The 18,648-nt window shown below is 51.7% G+C and overlaps 2 protein-coding genes across 3 annotated transcripts; both read right to left on the minus strand.

Moving 5' to 3' along the window:
- Positions 1-822: 822 nt before the first annotated feature.
- MVD (mevalonate diphosphate decarboxylase) lies at positions 823-7,584 on the minus strand. The gene is made up of 10 exons (XM_081963683.1): positions 7,347-7,584; positions 6,455-6,525; positions 5,972-6,086; positions 5,379-5,531; positions 4,746-4,945; positions 4,517-4,591; positions 3,489-3,707; positions 3,085-3,200; positions 2,199-2,307; positions 823-1,168 (listed from the first exon to the last, which is right to left on the minus strand). The coding sequence occupies exons 1-10, from the start codon at positions 7,426-7,428 to the stop codon at positions 1,088-1,090; spliced, it is 1,221 nt and encodes a 406-aa protein (XP_081819809.1). The 5' UTR covers positions 7,429-7,584; the 3' UTR covers positions 823-1,087.
- Positions 7,585-9,993: 2,409 nt separating this feature from the next.
- Positions 9,994-17,407, minus strand: SNAI3 (snail family transcriptional repressor 3). 2 transcript variants are annotated; one of them, XM_081963514.1, is made up of 3 exons: positions 15,888-16,376; positions 13,755-14,378; positions 9,994-12,876 (listed from the first exon to the last, which is right to left on the minus strand). In XM_081963514.1, the coding sequence occupies exons 2-3, from the start codon at positions 14,350-14,352 to the stop codon at positions 12,692-12,694; spliced, it is 783 nt and encodes a 260-aa protein (XP_081819640.1). In that variant the 5' UTR covers positions 14,353-14,378; positions 15,888-16,376; the 3' UTR covers positions 9,994-12,691. The 2 variants fall into 2 exon arrangements, with proteins under 2 accessions (XP_081819640.1, XP_081819639.1); XM_081963513.1 differs by lacking the exon at positions 15,888-16,376 and adding an exon at positions 17,115-17,407 and having other exon boundaries at positions 9,995-12,876.
- Positions 17,408-18,648: the final 1,241 nt, after the last annotated feature.

Raw genomic sequence — 18,648 nt, forward strand, 5'->3', positions numbered from 1 at the left:
AGCCTCGGCGGCTGACCTGCAGGGGAAGCGCCGCTCCCTGGAGTTCTTGCGGGGAAAGAGCGAAGGCACGAAGGGCAGCAGCGGCAGCGAGGCTTCGTCCCCTTGAAGCCCCCAGCCCCGAAGTCGGACAGGGATGGAATTGGGCTCCATCCAAGTGTGGCTGGACTCCAAATCCCATCTGCCTGTGGCTGATGGTCCGGGATCATGGGATCGGGGAGCTCAAGGCCTGGAAGGAGACACCCCCTCCCCTTTCCAGCCCTCCTTCCATTCCCATTCCTGTTCTAAATCCCCCCAATGAATCTGGCCTGGGTCCTATATGGTGGGGGTCTCCAACCTGCACTTGGCTTGGGGAATTCTGGGAGTTGAAGTCCAGACTCTTAAGGCTGCCAAGTTTGGGCACTTTAGGGTGCTCTCCTGCCATGCCAGCCCTTCCTTCCTTCCTTCCTTCCTTCCTTCCTCCCTCCCTCCCTTCCTTCCTTCCAATGTCAGCTGCCTTTCCCTCTTCAAGAAGACCACTTCCAGCCTTGCCTTTCCCTTCTGGGTGGTCTTTGCATGTTGCCTTCTGAAGACTTCGAACAATGGTTTGTTTTTTTAAATCCCACAACTTTTTGATCAATCTTTTCTGACAACATTTGTGTTGTAAGTTAACTTTTATGCAACATCTGTTCCCAAAGGGCAAACGCCCTCAAGCCCTTTTACTTTGGGAGGGGGAGGGGAGACAGCATGTCGTAATTCCAGAGTATGAACGTAAAAGGAGAAAGAATGGGCAGAGAACCCCCAAATGGTGATGCCCACAGCCGAGACAAGCTTCCACAAGAGAGCCACGGATAAGATCTCGTTTATTTCAAAAACCTCTTCATAATAAAACCGTATAGAAGAAATAGAAGATGATTAATTTACAGAAATAGTTATGGGCCACGAGTCTTGAGGCGCCGAATCAAGGAGCAGAGTACAAAACAGGGGATGAGGACAGGAAAAGACGCCCAGAAATTATCCCTTTGGGGTATAATTTGGGGATAATATCGGCCCAGACCTCCCTCCTCCAACTGGCTGGCTCTGGGGCAGCCTGGCAGGAGCTGGTCTTGGCTCAGCTGCTGCTTTTAGGCATCCCGTCTTCCCCCAGGAGATGGCAGCTCTCATCCTCCACAACTGACGGTCCTGGACCGGGCTGCACCAAGAGAGAGAACAAAAGAGGAAGAAGTGAAACAGTTGGAGGAAACGTTAGGGGGAAAGAACGTTATAACTGTCAGTTGCATTTTATTGCTTGATATGTTGATAATATTTAATGGCTGTTCTCTATCTGAGCAGTGACCGAAGCAGTGTAAAAAGCATTCCAAATAATTACCCAAACACTTTCTGCAAGCTTTCCTTATTTTTATATCCACCTGTATTTAAATTGGGGTGGGTGGGTTAGTGTTATATCTGGGGCGGAGAGGGGGCGGTAGGGGGCTGATCATTAGGCTAAAAAATAAGATCTCCCAAATGCTGGGGTGGCCAGACAGCAGGGTGACCCACAAGGACAACTGCCAAAGGTTAACACACCTGGAAATAGATTTTTAAAAAACCAGGAGCCAAACCCCATATCTCTGCCCCACTTCAGCCTATGGGTGCCAAGTGTTTTAAGAGTGGGCAAATATTTGTTTTCCTTTGCAGAACCAATAAGCAAGAAAAGGGGCAGGAATGTTGCCAGCATTTGGAGGGAAACTGGCTTCTCTCTTCTTTCTTTCCCAGAAGGAAGTTAAAAATCACTTAATGATGCCCCCAGAGACACTTCACCCCAATAAAGGAGAATATTTGTAGCTCTGGATTGAAATGAGGAATCCCTGGTGCTCTTTCAGCTTGATGGTTTTCTGGCAGGCTTTTCATGACCCAAACTAAGTAGCATTATCAGTGCTGTAAGGAGTATTGATAGCAAACTCCACTCCTAAGAGCACTGATGATGTTACCTAGTATGGTAATGAAACGTCTGCAAGAAAACAACCAAGTTCAGAGAGCACCAAGGACCCCTCAAACTTCATCCCAAGGTTCAATAAAGATCCAGCAAAATGAGAATCTGTCAGGCTGGGAAAGGAAGTCAGTAATGGGATGGACAGAGCCCCCTTTACACCTGCCTCCACCCCCACCCCCCAAACACCTGGCAGATCTGCAGTGAGGGTGCCCTCGTGTTTGATGCCTCTTGGAAGCTACCAGGCTCCTACCTTAGTGATCAGCAGGTACCGGACGGCTCCTGGAATAGGATCCTGAACCACCTCCGCCAGCAGCTCCTCTGAGGGACTCACTGCCTTCACGGGGAGACCTTTAAGAAACCTAAGAGGAGAGGATGAAGGGAAAACCCTTGGGTTGACATTTGGGGCCATCCCGACGCCCGTAAGGAAAACATTAGTTCCAGTTAATGTATTTTTGTGTTTATATTTGTGTTTATTGCAAGCAACCCAGTCGCTTTAGACAGTGAGACGGGAAGCCTATAAATCTAATAATAAATAAATGATTTAAAGAAAAAAGAGATGGGGCTGAAGGAGCCAAAACCAAGGCAACAAAATCGGAAGAACATTTTCCTAAAGAAAACAAGTGTTTTGATATTTGCAAATGGCTTCAAAAGAGCCAAAACCTCAACATCTGTTTTCTGACAGAATCCCTCCTTTTGAATCCTCTCCAACAAGCTTTGACAATTGCTGAATCTGGGTAGTTTTGAACACTCCTGATTACGAAAAGTACGTATGCCGCCACTTTTGTCTTTGCCCTATGATTTTTCAGCACACGTCACTTAGATTATTGTTTTAACAGAAAAGTGGCTATAGGATTAACTACTTATATATGTGGCACTAGCTCCACAGAGTTAATATTTTTCACATAGAGCAGTTTCCTCCCAGGAGTATTTGAGGTGGCTCTCCTGAGGAAGGAACCAAATATCAAGAAATAATTCTTTTAAGGCAAAAAAAAAAAAAGTCAAGAGGGGAATAATCAGAAACACTCGTAGGGAGGATTATAAACAAAGACCACTTCCGTTACTTTTCAAAAACAATTTGGGGACAGTTTCAGTGAACTTTGACTTCCCACATAAGCAGCAAAGCTGGGCTCACTCACTGGTCTCCGTTACTCTTGGGGGGGAAGCTGTGTTGGACCACCCCCACAAATTCCTCCAGTGTCTCATCCAGCAGGAAAAGGACGGCATTGGGACCGGCATCAAACGTGTAGGCCACCTGTCAGCAAAAAGATAAAACATTTCTTTTTCTCTAGCCACAATCCACGTGTAAATATTTTCTATATGGCTATAGTATTATTATTTGTCCTTCTTTACTTTTGCTGTTTTGCATTTACACTGAGACCTTCTGTACCGGAGGCAAATTCCTTGTGTGTCCAATTCTCACTTGGCCAAATGAAGTATTTGATTCGATTTGATCCTTTGACCAGCTGGCCAAAAGCGAGAATCGCCAGCCTTCCCACAGGGGTCCCCTGGCCCCATCCCGGCACTGCAGCCCCCCACGTACTTTGGTTTTCCCGTGGTGGGCATTGAAGCGGTGCACCAGGGCGATCACTTGCTTTGAGGTGTCGTTGAGGTAGAAGATGGGCGGGAAGGTGTCCAAGCAGGTGGCGTGGAACTGGTTGCTGTCCTTCATGGTGAGCTGACTGAAGGCCTCAAAATCCCTCTGGCGGATGTGGTGGATCATCTGAGCCATGCGCTCCGGGACCACAGCCTCCGCACGGTGCTGGAAGGGGAGAACGAGGCTTTCAGGAAGAGACTGGGCTGCCACTTGTCAGAAATGGTGCAGGGTATCCTGCTTGGGCGGGGGTTGGACTAGATGACCTACAAGGTCCCTTCCAACACTGTAAATTAAACAACTGGGGGGGGGGGGCTTAAGGGAGCTCAACATTATATATGTAACGTGGTGTTGGTGTTGGGGAGAGACCTCAGGAGAAACATTGGGGGGGGGTCAATGGACTCCGGGCGATCAGTCTGGACTGATGGAGAGATGCCAAGATTCCCTCTCAACGGAGCTCATGGAAGCGAAGTCTTCATCTCAGGCTCTTCCAGGGCTGACCATGTTCTCTACAGGTAGTCCTCAACTTATGACCACCATTCAGACTGGAATTTCCATTGCTAAGTGAGGCAGTTGAGTGAGTCACAGCCAAGGCCATAAGGACAGGTCATAAATCATTTTTTTCAAGTGCCATAACTTTAAACAGTCATTAAACAGGCTGTTAAGCCAAGGACATTCACGATGGTCAGCTGCAACTGTCCCAAACAAAGCAACTGGATGAGGTGGACTTGAGGAATGTCCGATTCTGGACAGAGCTTTGGCCCTGCCTTCATTTCCCCTCTGGATTCAGCTGAACAGCGGAGAGAAACCGTTTGCCTGAGGTATTAAAATCCACCTTGGCTTCAGAAGGTGACCGTCGGAGAGGTGAGGGGCCCAGGTGGGGCACTTCCAGGGCTTCTGAGGGGGTGGAAGGGAAGCAGCTCCAAGAGGGACCTGGGGAGGGGGGGGCTCTGTGAGCGGGCAGGTGCGTTTCCTACCTTCAACAGGAGGCTGGTCTTTACACTGGTCTGCATTCCAGCCGTGCTGCCCACCACCTTCTTCTCTGCACTCACCTGTTGTGGAGGGAGGAGGAGGAGGAGGAGGAGGAACAATGGGGGAGGATTCGGTCCTCCAGAAGGGGCCTCCTGTCTCCCCCAACTCCCTAAGCAACTGGGCCGGCCCAACCACTAGGCAGCCACAGTTTCCCTGGGGGGACCCCAGACTCACCACCAGAATCAGGACCCGCAGCTCCGGCCAGTGCGCCTCTGGCGCCACCTGTTGGGCCACACTGTCTTTGCCGTCAGCATCGTCCCCCATCACCCACTGCACGAAGCCCCCAAACATACTTCGGCAGGCGCTCCCCGAGCCCTGGCGAGCAATTTCGGACAGGTCCCCCTCCACGCCATAGAGCCGGGCCAGGGTGTAGACTGGAAGGGAAGCGAGAGGGCAGCCGGTTCCACAGCAGAACTTCCCCCGGGGCCGTGCCCTTAGGAGGTTTGGGGGCAGAACTCCCCAAACAAAAGGTTCCTGGGGCTGTGGCATATGGGAGGTGGAGTCCAGCCCAGATTAGAACTGGCCGTGGCAGTCCTTGAGAAAGGGATCAGCAGGCTGGCATGATCTGCAACTGCAATACGCAGAAGAGCCCAAGGATGGCTTGGTGGAGGCACCTTGGAGGGGGCTAGAGGGGGTCTCCTGGAAGCAGGCACGGCTGCCCAGATGCCATGAAATGTCTGGTCTCAAAGTGCCCCATCCGCTTCCTGCCCGTGGCCGCCACTCCTTCCCAGCCACAACAAGGAGGCAAGTCACAAAACCAGAAATCTGTAAGAGCCCCAGGGCCCCTCTGGGACCAGCTTCACTTACCCAGGCAAGCGTAGCCAGCAGCAGAAGAGGCCAATCCCGCTGCGGTGGGGAAATTGTTCTCTGAGGCTATGTGGACTTTGTAGCTCAGGGGAGGGGGGTCCCCCTCGTCACCCCCACTTCTCTCGCCACGGCGCTTCCTAGCCAGACGACGGACTGAGAGAGAGAGAAGGGAGCTGAGGTCGCTTGGGGGGAAACAGTCCTGCAGGGTTGGTTTGGGTTTGTGCTAAAGTCTGCAATCGACGGGGGAAATTCTCACAAACAGGGTTAAACTTTTCCTCTCTGCTGTGTCTCACCCAGCAACTATTATCCTGGGTGCCCCCCTTCTCCATGGAGGGTGGGGCTCCTGAACTGCTCAAATAAAGTTTGCTACTGTTGCTAGAGAGATATTATCATTCACAATAAAAGCATCAGGTGATTTATTACATCAGGTCATTCTCTGCCATCCCTAGCAAGGCAGCTCCAGGCTACCTGGCCATCCGTCCATCCTTGGGTTGGAAAGGAAACACGCCCTGCTCGCTTGTGCTCAGCCCTTCAAAGCAAAGAATCAGAAACATTGTGAATTCAGAAGCCCAGCTGGGCGGCCCTGCGCTTACTTTCCCTCAGGCAGGACTGGAGACGGGGGTGTTCCGTATCAGTGGGCTCCCCGTTCAGCCACAGGCGGTCCTCCGCGAAGTCCCGACTGAGGGCGGCTGTAGTGGTCGTTTTCAGCTGGAAGACAACAGAAGCCACAGTGGGTCACAACTCTAGTCTGGAGCAACTGCGAAGCACCTGGGCCTCACTTCCATGAATCAACCCTCATTGGTTCTCCTCCGGTGGTTCCTTGGTGAGGGGATTGATCTCCTGCTTCCAAACATTAAATAAAGGGGCCATCGCAACAAAAGGGCAGCCAAAGTGGGCAACTCACAGAAATGAACAAGGAACAATTGCAGAAGCAGCCTTAACAATATTTTCAGCTAAAATTGCCGCACTTAAGGAGGTTTTTAAATTGTCCTGAGGCCACAGAGCTTCCTTCAACCACGTTCGGTCTGCAGGCAGAAGTCGGTCACCCCAAACAAAACGGGTCCCTCGTGACCAACCTGATCTTGGTGCAGGGTGACGCTGAGGGATGAATTAATAGGCAGGATCAGCTTTTCGTCACGTTTTCCCCCTGGATGAGGAAAGAAGGACACGGCTTGAACCGGGAAGAGTCTGAGCATTGGAGGGCAAGTCACCTCATAAATTGGGAGGCTGACAGAGCTGCTCCAACCTGTTTTCTCAGCTGCCAGCAGGCTGGCCTTTAATTACAGCTTGCAGATGAGCCTATTATTTGTGAAGGACCTTCCTTCCTTCTCCTGATCTATCGATTTGGCTGCCAGAGTGGGTGGCTGGGTTTACGGTGGAAAACCAGAAGTTCCACCTATTGCTTCAGAGTCTGCAGGTGCATTCAACAAAGAAACATTCAGTGGATCCGCTTCTAAATAAAAAGGCAGAAAACTGCAACCTGGTTCATTTCAAGGGGGCTCCCATCTCTCTCCCTCTAGCCAATTCTTCCTCTGCACCCAGATGCACCTATGTCTCTTCCTTGGGAGGTGTAGAGGTTTGCAGCCTAAGACACCCGTTTCTCCCTCTTCTTATTTGGAACCCGTGTCTGTAAGAGCAGTTGGCCCCCTTTAAGGCTTCTGCAAGAAGGCTCGTTTTACTTTGGGGGGTGGGAATAAAGTTGTCCCCTCATCTATTCCCACTCCTTGCTCTTCCCGAGCCCTTCATTCACTCCTCCTTGGGTTTCCCAGTCCCCCCCTTGCAGGAAAGGTGCTTTCATCACCCAAGAGCAAAAGCCTCTTGGAGCCCCCTCGATCAGCTCCACCACCACCCCCAGGCTGCTGCTCTGACTGGGGATCTCCTGGTGGTCTCCCATCCAAGTGGCCTTAACTACCACCAGCACCCGCCCTCCTGGGAATCCTTCTTCGCGGGCTCCACTGGGCTACTCACAGTACTTGACCACCGCGATGTTGACCGGCGCCGTGCAGGTGACCACAACCGGCCGCTTCTCTCCGGCCACGGGCGGACTCATGGTGCGGCTGCTGCAGAGGAACCCCGCCGGTTGCTGCCCCTGCTCCCCTCCTCAGCAGGACCCTGGCCCGGCCTGCCCAGCCCTCGCGCTCCCGTCCCAGTCCGCCCAGTCCGCCCTTACTGGGAGCGGAGCCCGCATCCCCTCCTCCTCCTCCTCCCCCACACGTGTCTCCGCCGATGTAAGCGACGCGCCCCTTTCCCACCATTGGCTCGCGCCGCTCCAGCTGGGGCCACGCAGACCAATCAGCGCGCTCCCCGCCTCCTCCTGCCGCCGCTCTCAGTCAATCGGAGCTCGTCGGACGATGGGGCCGCCAGCTCGCCTCATTCCAGGCCGGAACCTTCGGGACACCCTGGAAGGGGAAAGGTTTCCCACTCGGGCGGTTTCCCGCGTGGCACCGGCGCCATGGCACGAGAGGCAGAGCCCACGCGCGCATGCTCAGTTGTGTTCGCCCCAGCAGGGCTCATTTTTGCAGCCGCGTCTTCGCTTGCAAAGACGCGATTCTTTCCTTTTCCCCCATTGCTGAGGATCGCGGCCCCGCTTCTTCTCCGCTGCCCCGGAGCAGCCTGGGAGGGAGTGGGGCATGCAATGGGGCGGGGGGGGGGTGGTGGAGGGAGACGATGCGCTTCTCCATGCACGATTTATATTGATTGTTTCCTGATTGCTCATTTGTACCCTACGACGACCATTAATATAGTATAGCCTTTATTGTCATTGTACTAAATCGGGGGTGTCCAAACCTGGGAACTTAATAAGACTTGTGGACTTCAACTGGCTGGCTGGGGATTTCTGGGAGTTGAAGTCCACACGTCTTAAAGTTCTCAAGTTTAGACACCCCTGGACTAAATAAATACAATGAAATTGGTTTTAGCCTCACTGGTGCAATTCATGACAACAAATACAAACAACATAAATAGTATAAAGAATAATCCCCATGCAAGTAATTAGAGGAAAAGAAAAAAAAGAAAGAAAAATAAAAACTTGTCATAACATTTCCGCGTGTGCGTGGAGTGATTGTGGTTGTATTTAAAAGTCTCACAGCCCAAGGATAGAAACTATTTTTAAACCTCTTTGTTCGGCTGGCTATACTTCGATGTCTTCTGCCCGATGGTAGAAGTGCAAAGAGATACTGACCAGGGTGTGAAGCATCTCTGAGTATCTTCCTTACTCTGCTAAAGCGGCGAGACTCAGCAATGTCACCCAGTTGTGTTAGAGGGCAACATTAAGTCTTGCACCTTAGGATTGGTGGCGAATGTATCTTGTCTTTTTATGTACACTGAGAGCATCTGCACCAAAGACAAATTATTGTGTGTCCAATCACACTTGGCCAATAAGGAATTCTATTCTGTTCTATTTTATTCTGGAGGTGGGAAGCCGCACCTAGATGGGGAGCTTGCCGGGCGATGTGGAGAGCCGCCTTTCGCCCTTTCCAGCCCCGGACACAGCTGGCCCCAAAGGGGCTTTTCTGAACCTTCCTTCCGCGGGGCTCTTCCCGTGGGGACCCGGAGCATCCTTTCCCGCCAGGGCGAGCGGGCAACTCAGAAGCCCAGGCAGCCGGGCGCTTCCCTCCTCATGGTTCCCTTCTCCCCCACTTTGCGAGGAGTCCGCGTGGATCCCCCGGATCCCCGCCTGCCCACGCGAGGCGCCAACCTGCGAGGCCACCTGTTGAAAAACAAGGACCTCGCCGGGGGGGGGAGAAACAACTCTCCGCCCCCGCGGTCTTTCCACCTGCTCGGCATCCCCGGCGCGAACGGCACCCAGGCGGGGCAGGGCTATGCTCCAGGCGGGGCGCCCGGCCGTCTCTAGATAGAGCGCCCTGCCGGCCAAGGCGGTCTAGATAGAACGAGCCGGCCTCTTTGTGCCTTGCTTGGCCCCGGGGCCGCAGCGACTTCCTCCGCCAGAGGCGGGCAGGGCTATTTCTGGGGGCTGGCATTTAAGGGGGAGGGCTGCTTTTCCATTTGTCATGGGAAAAAGAAACCTGAGCTGGAAAAGATCTCGGCAGCCGTAAGCCAAGCCTCCTTCTCTCCCGTTTCAAAGCTACACTCGATGTACCTAGGTCCAGACCCCCCAAAATAAGGTCATTGCACTTTTCTTAGACGGGGACATGTTCCCAATCCCCGATAATATCAGAGCCTGTGTTATCTTGTCCCAGAGAGCGGATCCTCCATTTCACCTTCAACCAGGGAACAGCAGGAAGATTTTAGAGAAGAAAAATCTCCAAAGTTCTCTACTAATGTGGCCAAGAGCGTCCATTTACACCAGACTCCAATAAGAGTCACTTGCTTGAGCTGGGCGGCTATAGAAATATAATCATTTTATTTATGAATAAATAAAAGAATAAAATAAGTGTATTTATATCACCATCACTTCCTCTCTGAAAGAGAGCTCCTAACCAATTCCTAACCATCAAATCCACTCCTGTAATGCAGAAATGCCTTTTCTTAGGCAAGAAACCCATTTTAAAAAAACCTAGGGCTGCAGAAAGCAATCGTTATTTTATCTTATAATTGTGAATTGAAATGGGATTGTATCCATGTCTTCATCAATCAATAGTTGGTTTGCACAGTATATTTACCATATTTGCTCTAAGTACCATTTGTATTATAAATGACTATCGAAAAACCTAAAGAACCAGACTGGGAACAAATCATCATGCAGAAAATCTATCTACATGTTCACTAAGAGTTGACGATGACTTGATGGCATGCGATCAATCAATCACTATACACTGAATTATAGTCCAACCAAAAAGACGGCATTTATACATCACACCAACCTGATCAAAACAAAACCACCCATCAATTTAATAAACTCCACATATTACAATACTGTATGTGAATGAAGCTATGGGTATTGAAACGTCTGCAAGAAAACCACCAAGCTCATATCACAGAGCACCCAGGCTCCCTAATTTCAACCCTAAGCTATAAACGTTCTCTGTTTAAGTAGATGAGCCCTAGTGGCTGGGCAGAATTAAAATTTGAACCCAGGACTTTCTGCAACCGTAGCTGCCTTTGCCCCAGTAACGCAGATAGAGAGCTGAGCAGAAATCACTCCGAATGCAAACAAACAACCTTTTTTTGACCGCGATTGAAGAGGGGGTGAGCCAGTTTTCTTCTCGGCCAGCTTTTGTGGACCAAGAAGGAACCAAAACAAGAACCCAGATGGTGCCTTAAGGCCGCCTAAGCAGAATGGAAAAACGGACTCATTCATCTGATCCTCACATTCCCTTCCCCACTGGCAGATCAGCAGGTGGGGGTCTCGAGTCCCCACCTTTGCCCTGCTGCTATATTTACCAGCACTTTCCATCTGCTGCAAGTAAGAGGGAAAAACATTTGGCTTATTTTAGAAGCAGCAACATACTTTCCTGCTCTGGCCCTCCTCACAACAGGTGGAAGAGCTGTTTTTAGAACTTTTGCAGCTCAGAATAGTGCGGAGTTTACAATGCAGCTCACTTTAGGTATCTCAGAGTCCTATTTATGCTCTCCGGCCACGGGGAAGGCTATAAATATACCTGTTGCTTCCCCGCTCTGCTAGGCTGACCTCACTGCTGCCTACAAGTTGTACAAACAACCCCCACCTTGGTAGGCCCTTTGATAGCACATAAACGCTCCAGATGTTCTCCCTGGCAAAAAATGGGGAAACCAAAAAAATGGGTGTGTGTGAAAAAAGCTGATTGTACTGACAAACGTTTCCATGAGGAAAAGCAACTGAAGAATTTTCTTTGGAGTTTGCAGCCTGTTTGGTTTTGAAATAGTCCATTGGGGGTACAGTAAAAAAACTTGGTTTCATCTTGATGAAGATGGCCTTTCATTTATCATTAAATATTGCTGCTAAGATCTTGTTAAAAATGTGTCCCTCTTGTCACGTTAAAAATGAGGGGGATCTTTCAAGATAGGATCTGGGGATCTGTGCTGTGCTCTTCACTCATGCACCAGAGAGATCACATGCTGGGACGCTTCGTCTAAACGTAAATTCCTTCCAGGAACTTAAGAACTGACACCAAACTTGGAGTCCAGAAGAAAATGAAGAGGGGGAAGATAATACAATACAATAGCAGAGTTGGAAGGGACCTTGGAGGTCTTCTAGTCCATCCCCCTGCCTAGACAGTAAACCCTATACCGTTTCAGACAAATGGCTATCCAACATCTTCTTAAAGACTTCCAGTGTTGGGGCATTCACAACTTCTGGAGGCAACTTCTGTTAAAGTTAAAAATTGGATGCTTGTTAACATGTTGGCCATTCAATACGTTAACAGATCTATTTCAAAGTATTCCTGAGATTTGGTATTAAAGCTCATCCAGTCTCTTTTTTCTTAGCTTGACCCTTTCCTCACCCAAAGGGGCAAAGAGGGAAGGATTCCTGGAGAATCAACAAAGACCCTACTTCTAACCTCTTGGGAAGACCCTCCTGGGCTTTCCCCCTGAATTCTGGGAATGGACCGCCTTCCCTGGAGTGGATTTGGCTTGGCCAGAGAAGATAGCAATAGCACTTGGACATATACCGCTTCACAGTGCTTCACAGCCCTCCCTAAGCGGTTTACAGAGTCAGAATATTTTCCCCTAACAATCTGGGTCCTCATTTTACCGACCTCGGAAGGATGGAAGGCTGAGTCAACCTTGAGCCTGTGAGATTTGAACTGCCAAAATGCAGCTAGCAGTGAGCTGAAGTAGCCTGCAGTACTGCGCTCTAACCACTGTGCTACCTCAGCTTTGTAAGATCTTACTAAGCAACACTTTCTCCAAGTTGGTTAGGGAGTGGACCCTATCTTGGCATTCCATGCAACAGGTAGACCTCCCATGCATTCCAGCAAAGGATGGGAGACATTCGTCAGCATCCAGAAAAGCCATAATAAACTCAGGCCAGAAGTGGGAGTTGAGCAGCTTTTAATGCCAAGACTAGCAGTCCGAAGCAGACAATGAATGCATTGGTGTTTCTGAGCGCCTCTCCTGCCTGGGGCCAGGAAGGAAGCCAGCTGGGGAACACAGTCTCGGTGCTGAAGTGACGAAACCATCCTGGATCCCAGAAGATGCCATCGCACCAAGACGTGCTGTTCGGGTAGATTTACAGGAGGAGAGCAATTCACAGAAGGAATTTAAAATCATCCGAGGACATCATTCCTTTTACTGTTTTATTTGGAGCGAAGGTACGCACAGCAGTCAGATAACCAACTCCTGCCTCAGGATGCAACCAGCCTCCAGATTGCAGGTCTTCACTCGTCCAAAGCTTGTCCTGCTGAGAAGCAGCCGTGTTCTCTCTGCCAGCCTCAGGAGGCTGTGGGACAGGATGCGGCCTCCTTGTGCCGCAAAAGCAGTGACATCCGGGAGAAGGTCTTTAAGCAGGTGCGGCATTGGTACCTCTTGATCTCCGAGTGGGTCTGCAGGTGGGCACGCAGGTTGGAGCGGTCGGCAAAGGCTCGGCTGCAGTGGGAGCAGGAATAGGGCTTTTCACCTGGGAAGGAAGGCAGACAGGTGAGCCCAGATGGGGCACCCAGGGGCAGAGGCTGGGTGGCAACTGGCCCAAAGAGTACCTTGTTCATTTAATGATCACCAGAAAAAAAGGTCGTAAGTTGGGTTGGTTACTTAGGTGACCTGTTTTACGACCTACAGCTGTGATCGACAGGATCCATTACAGTTATAAGTTGAGTACTACTTGTAGATGCACTGAATGCTACCAGAAATGTTGTGCTGCAGAGGCCCACATACCTAATTACAGGTGTGTTAACATACCCTCTGCTGCAAACTGGGGAACACTCCATAAAGCAGGGCTGCACAATAAAACACCCTGGCTGATAAAGAGAAGCTATGCATTTGTGCCATATCTAGCAATCTTTAATTCAGCCAGTGATTGTGACATCGCTACAGGGCTGTCTGGTTTCTGGTGACCACAGATTTTGGCCACAAGGATTATTCAATTTCAACACCACCACCCCCAAAAGGCAAAAGCCTAACCCAGATATTCACTCTCACTCCCTACCAAGCCTAGAATCTCTTTTTAAACCCATTATTTAAACATGGTTCATGCTGTTTAGCAGAACTGGTAATTTTCTGAGTAGAGGCCCATGCAGGGAAGGGCAAAGAATCCACAGTCAGATATTGAACAGGAGAAGCAGAATGAGCCATTATAAAAATATTGGGATGAATTTGGGGGCACCAAAGCTACCTCTGCGCTGCAGCAAAGAGAACCACCTTCGATGCCTTCCTGGATCCCTTGAAGGCAACTGTGCCACACATGCAACCTTCTTACACATGCTTGCACTCCAAGCTGGGTTGCATTGCAGCAGTGTGCAAGGCCCTCTCCCCTTGTCTCCCGGGATAGTTTCCCCTCACCTGTGTGTGTCCGGATGTGGCCCTGTAGCAACCAAGGCCGGGAAAAGGCTTTGCTACAAATCTTGCACACGCAGGGGAGTGTGTGAGTCCGGATGTGCATCTTGAGGGCCCCCAAGCTGGTGTACCCCTTGTTGCAGTATTTGCAGCTGAAGAACCTGGTTGTTGCTACATCTTGCGGCTTGCAGTGCTGCTGCCGGTGCCAGGCCAAGCCGGAGAAAGTGCTGTAGGGCTTGTGGCAATCCAGGCAGGTGAACCTCTCCAGGGTGCCAGTCCTCACACCAGGCTCGGCTGGCACCTGCTGACCTTCTGCCTCCGCCAGGCGGCCCAGGCTGGGGCACGTCCTCCAGGGGAGCAGGCCGAAGGCTGGAGGGAGATTGAGGTTGTTGGGGTTATCCCGAAGGGGGGTGGCTGACCCCCGGCTGCCTCCAGCCCTCTCCCCACTTGGGGGGTTAAAGGCGAGCTGTTCTTTGGCCTCCCGGCTCTGCAGAAGAGGGGGGGAGAGGCTGGCAGGAGCAAAGCTGTGGCTCCTCAGAGGGCTGGCCTCACGGGGTGCGGACGGGCAGGGCGTAGCCTCCTGGATAGAAAAGGAACATGTCATCCAGGTGTGACTTGGCCTGTTGCATTCTGTGGATGGAAACAACACAAAAGAAGTTGACCCAAGTGATATTCCGGCCAGCCCTTCTAGATGTCTACGGAGATTCTCAGTCATCCCGGTCATGGTTATCCCAAAGGTGGTTTTTCAAGAGGCCACTGGACTTTCTGGCAAGTCCAGTCTGGTAAGTTGCCTCTTGAAAAAGCACCTTTGGGACTTCCCTTCTAGGCACCTCCGGACACTTTGCATTAACCTTCTGCACACAAACTTGCAAATGGAAACTTGCTCAGCCTGCAAATGGATGGCCCACCTGGCTTTCTCAGCAGCGGCTGGAAGCAGTGTAATGTCCCCAGGTGTCTCTCCTGTCTACCGTATTTTTTGGACTATAAGGCACACCTTCCCCACCCTCCGAAAGAGGGTGAAAATCTGGGAGCGTCTCATACACTGAATACAGCACTTTTTGCATCACAAAACCTCACCCCCTTCACAAAAGTGGACGTGCAGTGGGTTTGAGAGGCCTGCAAAGTGCTCCTGGGGACTGGGGAGGGGAAAAATGAGCAATTAAAGGGCCATACTTTGCTTGTTTTTACCCCCCCCCCCCAGGACCACTTTGCAGGGCTCTCAAATTCTCTGCATGCCCCATTTTTCACAAAAACGAGGTGTGCAGAGGGTTTGGGAGGTTTGCAGAGTGCAAAAACCTTTTTTAAAAATTTACCTCTTCAAAATCTTGGTGCGTCTTATATTCTGAAAAATACGATATGTACCAGTTCCCAGTCAGGTCTGATCCTGCTTAAGTCTTAGCCAAGGTCAACTGCTGCCCATCCTAACATCTGCCTGGGGTGCTGAACATGAGTTGGGGGACCTTTGCTAAGCACCTTATAGCTCGTAAACTCTACTCCTAGGGAAAATGTTTCTGCTTCTTTTATTCTAAGCAAACTGTTTCCTAGCTTAATATATCGCCAGAGCCTGCACTTGGTTTTACTCCAAAGAAGGAAAGACGAAGGCTGCAGTTTCCTCAGCCGAGGGTGGTGGGTTTACTCTGAAAACCCATTTCCAGGGCTCTCCCCGTGGAACAGACACCTCTCTTTGTGTCTTCTTCAGAGGAACATCTTTGCAGGCAGGTGAAAAACTCCCCATGTGAAACCTAAAGGTCAAAGAATTGCCTTAAAAAAAACACCAAGATCCAAAATGTGCCCTGAAGCCACTGGCAGCTGAAGCCTTGCTTGGGTGTGCCATGATGGCATCACCTGCCATAATATTCTCAAGTCCCTCTTATGGCTGCTATAAATCAAACAGGATCTTACCCCGAAGAGAAAGCACTTGGAATATTTTAAATATCTCCAGGCCACCCCACCACACACCCTCTCCGGTACACTGGAAAATAATCTACATTCCAGATGAATTTGCATTCTTCTCCAGGGTATGAAAAAGTGAAGGGTAAATGCCACACCGCCTGCCGTCTTGGAAACATTTATATTAAAAAAACACTGAGGGGGCAGAGGCCATGGGGGCGGGTGGGAGCCCCCAGGGTCCATCCTTACCAACATAAGTTATAGGATGGCCAGCCAGCCCTTCCGATGGGCAGCCCACAGGAGCTCAAGCCATCTTCCATACATGTAGCCCAACAAGCAGAGATCAAACCAGCCTTTCTTGGACTCTCCGTAAACTCCTCGGAGCACCTCGCCCTCCTTCTCCTCTTTGCAAGCTCTCTCAGACGGAAACCGCCAACTCTTTGTCAATCACGAATCCCCTGACAATGCACCACATTTTTAAAAATGCCTGATTTTTCTGTTCTGTTCCTTGAGTCTTGCAGAATTCCGCTGCTCTGGAGAGTTAAAACAGCACCTATCTTTGAGTCAGCAGAAATTTACAACAGGAAAACAATGTTGTTTCTTTGCAGGCAGACACCAATTTTAATACACATACAGGTAGAACTAAGTATACACATAAGGTGCATTGCATGCCTAAATCCAACAGGAAAAGACAGAAAGCAGAAAAGGACCTGTAGCTATCGGCGGTTCAAGCCCCCTCCCCAACGGCAATTGCAATGGAACAAACCTAGACAGACTCACAAACCAATATCAGGTGCCACAGCCTGCATCAGCCGTCCCGGCACGGGTGGGGTGGGGGGGGGGTGCGCAACAAGGCAATGCTGTTCTTTTGAAGGCTGCCTCTGAGCATGTGCAGAGGCGATCTAGATGTGGAAGAATTTCCACCGCGTTCAAGGTTAAGGCTCCGTTTGTCTCCCTTTTTGTTTACGAGGGAAAAGCGCCTCGATTGATCCCCCAACGTCATTTGGACCTTTGGATCCCTTGGCTTCCCTCTTCGGCCACCGCATCTCCCTTGCCCGCCTCCGCAGGTTCTCGAACTCAAAACTCCCACCTGTTGTCGCTTCTCCTCGGAGAAACTCCCGCCTAGGAGGTGCCGAGCAGCGCTGTCTTCCCGGGAATAACTCCGGGGAAGCCTCCAAGTGAGCGCAGCCGGCAGAGACCCGGCACTGAAAACCTCCGGCGCGGCCAAAGGCTGCAGGAAAGCCAAGCGGAGGGAACGGCAGCGGCTCCGCAGGGGGGACCCCCTCCTCTCCAAGGAGCGCCCCGCAGCCAGCCGCTCCCGCTTGGCCAGAAGGAAGAGGCTCCCCGGCCCTTCTGGGGTTGAGCAACACCGACCCGCGCGGGCTGCGGAGCGTCCGGTGCCGGGGGCGTCTGGGCACGGAGGGAGCGGCGGGGGCGCCCCAAAGCCGGTCTGATCGGCCGGCGGGCGTCGCTTACCTTGGCGGCTGGTCTCCAGCTGGCCGTAGTTGGGGACGCGGCTGCTGGAGGGCTGCTTGACCAGGAAGGAGCGCGGCATGGCAGGCGGGCGGTGGGTCTGCCGGCCGGGCAGGTGGCATAAAGCCGCGGCCTCATTAGCATGGTCCCGCCGCCAGCCAACCGCCGCCCGAGGGCCGTCCGGGGACTCCGCCGCGCCGCCCCTTCCCCGGCAGGTGCAAAGAGCGGGCTGGGGAAGCGGGGAGGGGGGGGAGAGACCCCTCCAGCCCTCCCCAGCAGGGCCCAGGTCGGTCTCGGGTCCCTTCGTTTGGGCGGAGAGAGCCGGACCCCTCGTTGCTCCTAACCCCTCTCCTCCACTTTGCGCAAAGGCTGGGAGGAGCGCCTGAAGGAGCGGCGCAGGATGGGGGGGGGCGTCGGGGAGAGACTTCTGCAGCATCACAAAAAGGACCGAAGAGTTGAAGTTTCCCGGGGCTTCCTCAGAGGCTGATGCACCAGAGAAGCACCGAGGGTTTTTGGGAGAAGTTCAGAGCAGCCCAAGCAACATCCTGCACTTGGGACGGATGGATGAAAAACTGGAGTCAGGGTCCCATCTTTGGCCCTGGTTTGTATAAAGGAAGGGAAAACATGCCAGGGCCGGGCTAAACCCTGAAGGCTGCAGGGACTGGAAATTGGGCTAAGGTTCGTTTCTTTAAAAAAAGCACTCTGCCCCTGGCCGTTGCCTTTGCCATCTGCTCCATCAACTTCCAGGGATTGCGAACTGATTGGACTGGACCTGAGAGCAGGGGAGGGAGGCGGCTGAGATCCAGGAAGGGCAGGGTGGGAGCTGCAGCCTGAGCCCATCCCAAGCAGTTCCCTCACCTGGCCACAGATTTCCTCTTCTTCAGGGTCTTCCCTGGGGTTTTGCCTCCCCTGCTTGCTCAAAAGGGGGATGAAAAGGACCCCCCCCTTTTACTTCCAAATACCTATCAGCGGCTGGTTCTATTTTTAGGAACAGAGGAAGAGCATTCCTTATGCACCAGGAGGGTCAGCCAGCCTTCTATTATTGTTTACTCCCTTGCAACCAGAGAGCTTTCCAGGCAGCTGTTTAGAGACCTCCCTTCTGGGCAAGGCAGTTCCAGCTGTTCCTCAGAGCTTACAGTCCTGCAAGATGTGGCAGTTTTGGGGCAGGATGGGGAATTGATTCCTACTACACTACGCATCTATTTAGTTGGGGGGCACAAAGAGCTGTAGGTGGACCTCATGAGGTTGGGGCTGGGTCCCTCAGAGTGAGCCTCCTCCTGGGCACAGGTGGGCCCCTGGGAGAGTTTGGGTGACCCAGAAATGCAGCCATCTCCAGTAAAGCTACTCTTGGTGCAGGGGAGGGCTGCTCCCAACAGAGCACAGCTGGAGAAGCCAAAGCGGTTTCCTGACCTCCAAGGGGACATGAAGTAGGGCAGAAGGGATGGCCTTCTTTTCCTCCCCCCCCCCTTGGGAGGGCGCTTGTATGAGCTCACTGCCTGCCCTTCTACCTAGCAGAGAATGTTAAGTGGCACTTGGG

The sequence above is a fragment of the Natrix helvetica genome (genome assembly GCF_964273705.1).
Source record: "Natrix helvetica genome assembly, chromosome: 10".
Lineage (NCBI taxonomy): Eukaryota > Metazoa > Chordata > Lepidosauria > Squamata > Natricidae > Natrix > Natrix helvetica.

What these genes read in the sequence shown, in the direction of transcription:
- MVD (XM_081963683.1), bottom strand. Translation starts at nt 7,428, where the DNA reads ATGAGTCCGCCCGTGGCCGGAGAGAAGCGGCCGGTTGTGGTCACCTGC. An exon ending in TGCTGGCTACGCTTGCCTGG is followed by an intron (nt 4,946 to 5,378) that starts GTAAGTGAAGCT and finishes CTTCCCTTCCAG; the next exon opens with TCTACACCCTGGCCCGGCTC. An exon ending in CCCAAGAGTAACGGAGACCA is followed by an intron (nt 2,308 to 3,084) that starts GTGAGTGAGCCC and finishes CTCTCCTCTTAG; the next exon opens with GTTTCTTAAAGGTCTCCCCG.
- SNAI3 (XM_081963513.1), bottom strand. Translation starts at nt 17,193, where the DNA reads ATGCCGCGCTCCTTCCTGGTCAAGCAGCCCTCCAGCAGCCGCGTCCCC. An exon ending in GCTGGAGACCAGCCGCCAAG is followed by an intron (nt 14,379 to 17,114) that starts GTAAGCGACGCC and finishes TTCCATCCACAG; the next exon opens with AATGCAACAGGCCAAGTCAC. An exon ending in CCACATCCGGACACACACAG is followed by an intron (nt 12,877 to 13,754) that starts GTGAGGGGAAAC and finishes CTTCCTTCCCAG; the next exon opens with GTGAAAAGCCCTATTCCTGC.